Source organism: Vicia villosa, linkage group LG1, assembly GCF_029867415.1.
Source record: "Vicia villosa cultivar HV-30 ecotype Madison, WI linkage group LG1, Vvil1.0, whole genome shotgun sequence".
NCBI lineage: Eukaryota > Viridiplantae > Streptophyta > Magnoliopsida > Fabales > Fabaceae > Vicia > Vicia villosa.
Window position 1 is genome coordinate 166,573,913 of NC_081180.1, and position 11,630 is coordinate 166,585,542.

The following is an 11,630-nucleotide window of genomic DNA, read 5'->3' on the forward strand; positions in this document are numbered from 1 at the left end:
CGCGCCACCACCATTGTCATCTTCTTCCTCAAGCTCCAACAATTTGAATTTCTGAACTCTCTCAATTCTCAACCATTTGCAACGATATAAAGACCAAACTTGCTCTAAATTCACTCACGATTCTAGATATGTAACTATTATGAATTTATATTAACTATATCTACTGAATTATCTAAAATACGTGAAGAACCCTAAAATTTGGAATTCAAATTAAATGACTATACTGAAGCATAAATGACTGATGATAGAGGGTTTTTAATCCTCTTATGATGCTGAACAGAATGGTGTTGAGTTTTAGCCAGAAAGATACACGAATCAAAGAGGTGGAGTTGAGAAACTTACCTCTGAAAATGAAGGTCGTGAGGATGTTAGAGAGCACCTGGGCTTGTATGAATGATCCCAAAAGCTTCCTTGGGACTCAGTGATGCTAACTGAATGCTTATTGTAACTTCAATTCTCCTGAGTTGCTCTATGGACCTCCCTCGATTTGAGCTTCAAGTGAACATGGAGGATGATGAATCTGCAGTTACAGAGGAGCTGCGACCATCTGGATAGCTCCACTACCTCCTATGGAACGTGCCTGGATGCTTGGCTTTGTTGGAAACCTTCTGAACTGCTCTATGGACCTCCAACTGCAACAGCTCCAAAGTGAGAGCAACAATGGCGTTCCCTCACTTACAGAAGTGATCCAGGTGCTTGGATCACCTCAAATGAACACCCTTGAGATGTTAGAATGCTTACTTTCCAAAGATAAGCTCTGGTTTGAAGAAAACGATTCTTCTTGCCAAAGAACTTTGAAAAACAATAAGCATGAGAAGAGAAAGAGAAAGCAAGGAATATGGTTGCTTTGGTGTGTTTTTCTACTGAGGTATGCTCTCCTATTTATAGGCAAATGATTCAGTACTGATTGAGAGAGTGAGCTTGCTTAGTGAAGTGAATTTGGTTTCTTAGCCATGAAGAAATTTCAAAGAATATCCAAGTGTGATCATTGCATTTTCGAGCCAGCTCCCTATCCATTGATTCTATCTGATCTTAGGGAACATTTCAGATACAAAGTGAGCTCTAATTGGTTGGTGAGAAGATTCCTTGGGTGATTCATCAATTTGCCATAAATTCTCAAATGTAATCATTACATAATCACATGTTCTTGTTTTAGGAATCTTCCTCAATTATCATGGCATGGTGAAAATGAATGCATGGCATGTTTTCAGATGTGTTATGGGTCGTGTAGCATCCATAATTGAGGTCATGTGCACAAAATTGCAAAGTTCAAAAATGATGCATGACCTATAATTTCACTTCATGAGGCCAACTTTGAACAAGCATAACTCCTAGCTCAAAATGAATTTGGAGAAGGTTGAACAGAATTTGGAAAGCCCTAAACATCTACTTCAAATCATTAGTTTGGAGTTTCTTCAGAATCCTTTGGCAAATTTGTGAAAAATGAGGCCAAAGTTGGAAGAAAACTAGGTTAAAACACTTAGAAAATTTTCTAAGTGTTTATGACCTAAAACTTCAAAATTTCCAAAACTCTTAAATGATTGATCTTTTGAAAAAAGTTCCATTGTAAGATGTTGTTTTATTTTGCAAGATCTACAACTTTCATGTTGGAAGTTTTTTGAGTTGTGTAGGTGAAATTTTGAGTTCCCACAATGCCCTCAAAAACCCTAATTCCCGACTTTTTGCTCCTTGAAGATTCTTCTTGAATTTCTTTGGTCAAATGACTTTAATATCCATATATTGATGATATTGATCCTTGAAAGTCATGGTTTGACCAAAAATCTTAGTCAAAGGTAATCCCATACAGTTGACTTTTTCCAGATAAAGTGAGATTCAGACTTTTGTGTAGAATCAAGATCTTCTCCTCAAATGAGTGATGTAAATGGGTTATATTGAGGTGGTAAAAGTTCTTGAATCATGTCTTGAGTTTTGGATCCATGCCTCTGATTAAAAGTCAACCATCCTGGTGAATCAGGTCAAAAAACCCTAATTGTCGACCAGATGAAAATGATGATTGTAGACTTTGAATTGAGGTGTAATGTCCAGTGGATCTTGTTATATGAGCTATTTGAAGATGATTGATGTCTCTGAATGATCCCCTGGGGCTTTTTAGGGTTTCCCAAAGGTGATCCCTGATTTTAGTCCTTGATAGGCTCAAAAACCCTAGTCTGGTGACCTGAGTAAATCTGTATTCAGAGGATTGGGTATCTAATCAATCATAGGTGAGAAAATGAAGCTCTTGAGTCCTATGATTATGTTAGAGACTCATTCTTCTACTGATTGATCCTTTGCCTGAGTTTTCTTGTCTTTGAACATCCTTGATTAAATGCCAGATGAAGAAGTGACTGCTTTGGGCACTAGTTTTGACCTGATGAAAATCCTGAAGATATGTCATCTCAGGGGGGTCAAAAATTAGGGTATGACAATAGGGATGTCCCGTTGATTCTTGGAAGGCCATTTATGAAAACAGCCCGGATGATGATAGACATCGATGACGGACTCATGAAAGTGAGAGTGCAAGATGAGGAAGTCACTTTTAATCTCTTTGAAGCAATGAAACATCCCAAAGAAAAGCACGATGTTTTCCGTATGGATGTCATTGAAGAGGAAGTCATGGGAGTTGCCAATCATGTTCATATCTCTACTCCATTAGAGAAATGTCTCATAGGTGATTACAAAAATTCTTTCAAAGAAGAAGAAGAAGAAATAGAGGCTATTTTGGAAAGATTGGAATCATGTGGAGAAATTGACCAAAAGGAGGAAAAGATAGAGGAATTAGATGCGGAAAAGAAAGTGGAAGAACCCAAAGTTGAATTAAAGTTGCTGCCCACTCATTTGAAGTATGTATTCCTTGGCGAAAATTTCACCAAACCGGTGATAATTAGTAGTGCTCTATCACCAAAGGAGGAAATTAGGTTAATTGAGGTGCTCAAGAAAAATGAGGGAGCTTTAGGTTGGGTGCTGTCTGATTTGAAGGGAATTAGCCCAGCTTATTGCATGCACAACATCATGATGGAGGATGATTTCAAGCCCGTAGCACAACCACAAAGGCGTTTGAATCCGTCTATGAAGGAAGTGGTTAGGAAAGAGGTGATTAAACTATTGGAAGCCGGGATGATCTATCCCATTTCCGATAGCGCATGGGTGAGTCCGGTTCAAGTGGTACCAAAGAAAGGTGGGATGACGGTCATCCGAAATGATAAGAACGAGTTGATTCCTACAAGAACGGTGACCGGGTGGAGAATGTGTATCGACTATAGGCGGTTGAACCAAGCCACAAGAAAAGATCATTTTCCACTACCATTTATGGATCAAATGCTAGAGAGATTGGCCGGTAAAAACTTTTATTGCTTCTTGGATGGTTATTCGGGATATAGCCAAATCACGGTAAACCCGGCGGATCATGAAAAAACGGCTTTTACATGCCCATTTGGTGTCTTTGCCTATCGAAGGATGCCATTCGGTTTATGTAATGCACCGGCAACATTTCAACGGTGTATGCAAGCTATTTTCTCGGACTTGATTGAGGAATGCATTGAAGTCTTTATGGACGATTTTTCCGTTTATGGTGCTTCTTTTGATCTATGCTTGAAGAATCTAGATGTGGTGTTAGGAAGATGTGTGGAAACCAACCTTGTGCTTAATTGGGAGAAATGCCACTTCATGGTTACCGAGGGAGTGGTTCTTGGTCATAAGATCTCATCAAGGGGCTTGGAAGTTGACAAGGCCAAAGTAGAGGTGATCGAGAGGCTGCCCCCTCCAGTCAACATCAAGGGAGTACGAAGCTTCCTTGGTCATGCGGGTTTCTATAGGAGGTTCATTAAAGACTTTTCAAAGATAGCCAAGCCATTGAGCAACTTGCTCAACAAAGGTATGACATTTAACTTTGATGAATCATGTTTAAAAGCTTTTCAAGAGCTAAAAGAAAAGTTGGTCACCTCACCCGTAATCGTTGCACCAAATTGGAAAATTGATTTTGAACTTATGTGTGATGCTAGCGATTACGCGGTCGGGGCTGTTTTGGGTCAAAGAAGGTCCAAAGTTTTTCATGCTATTCACTATGCTAGTAAGGTTTTGAACGAAGCACAAGTAAACTATGCCACAACGGAAAAAGAATTACTAGCCATAGTGTACGCATTGGAAAAATTTAGAGCTTATTTGATCGGATCAAAAGTTGTTGTCTACACGGACCATTCGGCTATCAAATTTTTGTTGACCAAACCGGACTCTAAGCAAAGATTAATTCGATGGATTCTTTTGCTGCAAGAATTTGACTTAGAGATCCGTGATAAAAAAGGGTCCGAAAATTTGGTAGCGGACCATTTCTCTCGTTTGGTCAATATAGATGTGACAATGAAAGAAAGTGAGGTGCGAAAGGAGTTCCCGGACGAGAAACTCTATGCGATACAAGTGAGGCCTTGGTTTGCCGATTTTGCAAATTTTAAGGCAACCGGTTTGATACCGGAAGACCTCACTAGTAATCAAAAAAAGAAGTTCTTGTCCGATGCCAAGCAATATGTGTGGGATGATCCATACCTTTTCAAGGTAGGAGTGGACAACATTTTGAGAAGGTGTGTCACGAGTGAAGAGTCCAAAGACATTCTTTGGCATTGTCACAACTCTCCATACGGAGGGCATTATAGCGATTTACGTACAGCCACGAAAGTCCTTCAATCGGGATTTTATTGGCCGTCATTATTTAAAGATGCCCATGAACACGCTAAAAGTTGTGATCAATGTCAAAGAAGTGGGGGAATAGGCAAACGAGATGAAATGCCACTAACCAACATGCTGGAAGTTGAAGTATTTGATTGTTGGGGTATTGATTTCGTTGGCCCATTTCCTCCGTCTCTTGGTAATGAATATATTCTCGTTGCGGTTGACTATGTGTCCAAATGGGTTGAAGCAAGTGCTTCACCTAAGGCCGACTCCAAAACGGTAATCAAATTTTTAAAGAAAAACATATTTTCCCGTTTTGGTGCGCCTAGAGTTTTGGTAAGTGATGGTGGTTCTCATTTTTGTAATGCACCACTGGAAAAAGTGTTATAACATTATGGTGTCAAGCACAAAACCACCACTCCTTACCATCCTCAAGCTAATGGTCAGACCGAAGTCTCTAATAGGGAAATTAAACGGATTCTTGAGAAAACCGTTTCAAGTGCGCGGAAAGATTGGTCTACAAAGTTGGATGAAGCCTTGTGGGCATATCGCACTGCACTTAAGGCTCCAATAGGTTTGACACCATTCCAAATGGTCTATGGTAAGACTTGCCATTTGCCGGTTGAATTGGAACATAGAGCACTTTGGGCTCTCAAATTTTTAAACTTTGATTCCAATTTAGCCGGGTTAAAACGGAAAGATCAGCTTCATAGAGTTGAAGAATTAAGAGATACCGCTTACCACTTGAATAAACTTTACAAAGAAAAAGTGAAAAAGTATCATGATGGTAAAGTGAGGTCAAAAGAATTTCATGAAGGACAAATGGTACTCCTCTTCAACTCTAGGCTGAAACTTTTTCCGGGCAAATTAAAATCGAAATGGTCGGGACCGTTCGTAGTAAGGGAAGTTCGGAATTATGGAGCAATTGTTGTGGAGGACCCAAAGACTAAGGCCAACTGGACGGTAAATGGGCAAAGACTGAAGGTGTATCATGGTGGTGATTTCAATCGAGAGGTAAGCGTAATTTCGCTTATCGAAGCTTGAATCATCATGGACCGTCGAGCTCAAACGACGTTAAACAAAGCGCTTGTTGGGAGGTAACCCAACGTTGTAAGTCTTACTTTTATCTTTGTTGTTTTCTTTATTTACTGGTTTCGTAATGTGCGTGTGCCGTTGAAATCCTGTGGAACATTGTTTAAACTGTTGATTTTCAAAAAGCCTGCTAAGGACGCGCCGCGTCCCCTAGTTCGCGCCGCGAACTAAGTGGCAGAACCACATGTTTTCAAAATTACATTCAGTACGCGTCGCGTCTACAAGTTTGCGCCGCGAACCAAGTGGCAAAATGCCATGTTTTCAAAACTGCATTCAGTACGCGCCGCGTCCATTTTGTGCGCCGCGTAGCTTACGGAACTCAGAGGTCTCTTGTTCTTTTTAAAGTTTTCTCTTTTATCATTTATTTCCTTTTCTTTACTCTTTCCTTTCATTATCTCTCACAAAAGCAAAAAACCCTATCTCCTTCACTTCCTCCCTCAAACAGAACCTACACTCACAAACTCACACCCAATCCTCACTCTAATCACTCTTGCACTCTTAATCAAGATGTCTAAGCGAGTCAAGACCACAACTCAAATACCACCAAGAGTTTTGCGGAGTGTGAACAAGTTTTCAAACGAGGAATGTGAGGAGCGATACAACTCCCTCATTAATCGAACCATTGTGGCGGAAAGGCTAGTGCAATTTTCACCGACTGGAAAATATGCCAAGATTGTGGAGATCATTGAGAGTAGGAAGTGGCAAAAATTATGTCAACCGGTTTGTGAGATAAACTACGACATTGTGCGTGAGTTTTACGCCAATGCCATTCAAACTGTAGAGGGAACCGCGTACCACTACCGGACCAAAGTTCGGGGGAGAACAATTACCTTCAATAGAAACGCAATCAACACCTTTTTGGGAAATCCTCTAACTTTAAGGGAAGGGGAAAAGTGTGACTACCGAACAAAGCTCCAAGAATGCAGTTTGGATTTTGATTGGGCAAATTCTAAGTTGTGTGTTCAAGGCAAAAGCTACATGCTGAATGAACAAGGGTTACCCAAGAATTGGAGAAGGGAGGATTTTACTTCGACTGCCCGAGCAGCTCTTGCAGTTTTGTTGAATAATATCCGACCACGTACTCACACCACCACCATCCCACTATAAGCGGGCTATTTACTAGCATTCATTTTGGATGGACAAACGGTGGATGTAGCTTACATAATTGCAAATGAACTGAGAAAGATTGCTACAAGTGGAACAATTCATGGGGGGAAAGCCGGGAATCTCTTTTACCCGGGGCTGATCATGGGTCTTTGTCATGAAGCGAGTGTGGAAATTCCCACCGAAGTTCATTTTACCATTAACACCACAATAAATGATTATTTTGTTAACAGGTTTTGCGATGCCAACACCAGAGCTGAAGGAGCAGCCGGTCCCTCTTCCTCCCGAGCACGAGTGCGTCGAACTCCAGCATTCAATCAAATGGAGTTTGCAACCTACTGCCGCGAGAGCTTTGAGGCTTCTAGAAGGTCTCAAACCTTCCTTTTCGATGCCATGCAACAAGAATTTCAGAATACATTTTTGGCACCGGAGGCTCGCACCTTCCCTTCCCAAGCGGATTATGTTGCCTATTCTAATTAGCCTGTGGGCAGGCTGTTGCACCCCAAAATTTGCCCTCTTCACCGTGCTATAAGTTATCAATGGCGTTTATTTCGTCGTTCAAAAAAATGAGAAAAATTAAAGAGTTTCCATTGTTTTGAGATTGTTAAGTCAGGAGGTTTGTGAGATGAGTTGCAAGAGAATGAACCATGGTACAATGTTATGGGCTTAAGGAGAGCATTATGTTCAAGGCACCATTATAATTTCCATTTATCGGCAGCTTATCGTATAAGTTTGGTTTGGATCGAAACTTGAATTGAATTAGGGGTCCATTGAAGATTGCAAGTGGATTGAAATTTAATCACTAAAAGAATATTCATCCAAGTGTTGATTCAAATATCATTCATTTAAAAGCAAGGTTTAAGACCATTTGGCTCAAATTCAAGGTTCAAATTCAAGAGCTTTTATGTTCATTTAAAGGAACAAAATCCAATTTCTACATGTTCAAAGTCCATTTCTATTATTACCACATTCAATTTTCTTTCCCGAACGACAATTCATTATAATAAGCCAAGAGTGCATTCCAATACAGTTGACACAAAAGATTACAAAAGAAAATTATAAAGTTTCTAAGTCCAGGGCCTTTACAATAATTGCACAAAAATACACCAAAAATCCTATTACAAAACCAGTACACCAAGTGAAACCGCCCTTGGATTCAAGATAAGCAAGCTGCACAAGTGTAAACCGAACCGTAACGCCAAGCAAAAAATGACAATAACAGCAGAGAATTTCAGCAGAAAAGAGGAGATGAGATTGACTTCATAACAAAAAAAGAAGAGAATTCGTAACAAACTTCTTCAAAACTTCCTCTCTCTCAATCTTCTTCTGGATTCATCTTGAAGCTTCATGATCACTCTTCAACCTTCACTCTCTCCATTGATCAAAATCTCATAACAAACTCTCCTCAAAATCATTCAATCTTGATTCTGCAGAAAATGTAACAGAAAAGATGAAAGAAAATCAATAACAGAACTCTTCGAACCTCTCAATCGAACACTTTTCTCCACTTTCATTCTTCAACCACAAATCAACCTGGATCCTCTAATCTTCATGGCTCTTCGTTCTTCAGAATCTTCATCCATCTTCTTCATTCACCGAGTCACGCAAAGAATCTGCAAAAAACAGAAAAAAACAAAGGTCACGATTCATCTTGAAATCACATCACAAGAATCATCTTCATCTCTGAGAAATTCACCTTCGGTCCTCGTTTGCTCTTCGAAGAACCAACACCTTGCTATCATCACTGAATCTTGAAGAACTTTAACAATCTTCCTTGATTTGCTTCAATCTTCGTTCAAATCTTCAACTCAGCGCAAGAACAGCGGTCCTCATCATCCTCGCGAATCGTGAATGAAAAGAAGAAGAAGAACACGAAGTCGAAGAGGTTAACGAGAGATATTTGAGAGATTGAATCCGAAAAGGTTGTGAATCGAGAGGGATGAGAGTTAGAACGAGAGATTAAGATCGAGAGAGATGAGAGAGGCGACCTTTGTTTATCGCACGGCCATTTGATGTTGCTGCCAGCGTGTTTTCGTCGGAGAAGTGGAGTTTCCGCTTGTTGCTGCCACCGCGTGTTCGTCGGAGAAGTGGAGTCTCCGCTGCCGTCGCCTGAGTGTGAGGAAGAAAAGCCAAGATTCATGTTAGAAAACCTAATCCCCTTTCTGTTGTTTAATTTGATTAATCTGAGTTTTGTTTACTTGGCAGCATTTGATTAATTAGGATTAGTGTGTATAAAATCAAATTAAGAAAAAATCTGAATACTAATATGGATCAATCCTGCTGGACCTAGAAAAGTCTGTGTTGGATCATGATAATCTGAATGCCTGAACAATCCATTGGGCCATATCACGAGAATGATGATCTTCACACCCCATTTGAGCCCACGCACCACTCAGTTTTTTTTTTGGTTGAAAAGAAACAATGTACAAAAATGCTGTTTGGGCCTACTTCCCTTAGGCCTGCGCCCCTTCTTAACTGTACCCCTATTTTCACTCAATAAACCCCCTGTATGCATAATTCATGTTAGATTTAGTGTTTTTTTTTACTAGTTTGTTTCGTAGTATTTTTAGTATAACAAAATGTATGAAAAACATTGATCTTTGTTCGATTTTTGACATGATAAAAAATGAATAAAAACATGTATTCTTTTCTAGTTAGAATTAGATTTTTGTTTTCTATATTTGTTCTAAGTGAAAATGCAATACAAAAACATGTAATATCTTTTGCTCATTAGAATTTAATTTTTTTGTACATAGTTTTGTTCTTTTATTTGTTAGATGAAAATGTCACAAAAAACAATTTAATCTTGCTAGCTTTTCTTTTAGAATTCATTTAGAATTTAATTGCTAGTATTTTCTATGGTCGGTGCATGCTTCCTTGTTACTACTGATTTGTCTGCTGAGATGTGCGAGGTACTTCGAGAGGGCCTTCGATTGCTTCGTGTTCTACTTTATTTGTGGGACACGAACTCGCTTCCGGTGCGACTTGACTTGTGGTGTGTTCCACTTTATTTGTGGGACACGAACTTATTACTGATGTGATTCACCTGATCTCTCATTCATTGAGATGTATATTCCTGTACCTTCTGGCTTGTGTTTCTCTTGCAGGTTGCTTGTGTGGTTGTGTTTGATACGCACCACATAGCGGTTGTGATTTATTTTCACACCGCATCACCTTGATGCTTATGCTGGACTCCTGGCTTTGATGGATGTTAGATTACGTGAAGTTTCTTCTCTGCTTACGCTTGCTAGCTCATTGCGGATTTGCTATCCGTTCAGTATTGTCTCCCGTTTCATTTTATTTCTCTTGCACTTTATCGCTTTTCCGCATCATCCTGTAACATGAGAAGTAGGACCTAGACATGCATCTGGCCAAGCCCTCGAAAGAGGCTCTGTTTTTGTTGGTGTGTTTACATTTGTGCTTTGCGGCAGGGAGTCACGGTGTAATAAGTCCTATATGGCACTCCGTTAAGTCCTCATGGAAGGCATGCGGAAAGGGTTAGCAATCAACCCCCGCCTAGTCTCATCGAGTCTGTTCGGTATGCGCACGTTACGCGTCGCTCGCTTCTGAACCAGCACAAGATCTTTTTATCGAGTATGTCAGGAAAAGGGTTCATGTAGCCGGACCCCCGCCTTTCCTATAGCTCGCGTCGCTCGACGTTGATGCTCGGTGTATGCACGCACCGTTTTCCTTTACGATCCGTGACGGCTTGGTTGCTGAGAGGGGTCCGCCCTCTTGTCTATGGCCCGATCATTTTCACGAGGTCTAATGCTTGGTTGACTTGGGTTGAGCTGCTCCCCTTGGCTATGGCGGGACCGCTTTTCTACCATTCAGTCAGTACCGTTGGTTTTGTTTGCTTTACGAGCGGATGCTCGTTTGTGTGCTCATTGTGTGCTTTTGCCTTTTCCCTCGTAGGTTGATAGCTTAGCTTAGACTTGTACCCTTTGTATGATAACATTAGGTAGTAAGCTTTCCCCTTTAGCTTAGGTTTTTCCTCATGCATCTTTTAAAACACAAACCACACTCTTTGATTTTCTTTTCTTAAGAGCTTGTTATTTCCGCTCCATTCCCAAGCATAAGTCTCCAAAGGTCGAGCAGCGGAGTGTGAATGTAACTCGTTCACCTAAAAAACACAAAACAAACAGAAATTAGTTAGCCGAGCTACGGTAGCTCTGATTCTGCAAAACAGATACGTAGGCAGCGGGGTAGGGCACGTGCGAGCATAATCCTTTCTTTTCCCTACATTCTGCATTCATTTTAGTCCAGATTAGCGTAGATTTGTTACACACCCATAGTTTTAGACACAGGCGTGGATACCATCGAGTACGATGGGCGCGAGGGGTGCTAGCACCTTCCCCTCGCGTAACCGACTCCCTTACCCTTTTTCTCTGGTCGTGAGACCGTTGTTTTGTTTTGTGGTTTGCTGGCATTCCCTTCCTTTTCAGGATAAATATGTTAGTGGCGACTCTGTTAATTTTCGCGGTAGCGACACAGGCCAGCTTTTATGGGGGGAGGCAGCGGTCATGCAAGCGGAAGTGGAACCGCCAATGGGGATACCGAGATGGAAGACACCATTGGACTGGTCGGAGGTGGTGATGATGAAGACGTTTGAAGATGAAGCTTGATAGTTGTAGTTTAGGATTTAATTTTCAGCAAGTTTAAATTCTAGCATTTCCATTTAAGTACTTTTTGTTAAAATTTGGTTTGTGTACTTTTTAAGTTGTTTGACTTTTGAAGACATATTTCATTTTTGCTTTTGTGTGGGTGATGAATCA

General features: G+C 40.5%; 1 protein-coding gene across 1 annotated transcript; it reads left to right on the plus strand.

Annotated features, from left to right (window-relative positions):
- Window positions 1–5,250: 5,250 nt before the first annotated feature.
- LOC131658896 (uncharacterized) lies at window positions 5,251–5,703 on the plus strand. The gene has a single exon (XM_058928147.1). It carries the CDS (start codon window positions 5,251–5,253, stop codon window positions 5,701–5,703), a length of 453 nt encoding a protein of 150 aa, XP_058784130.1.
- The last annotated feature ends 5,927 nt before the right edge of the window (window positions 5,704–11,630 follow it).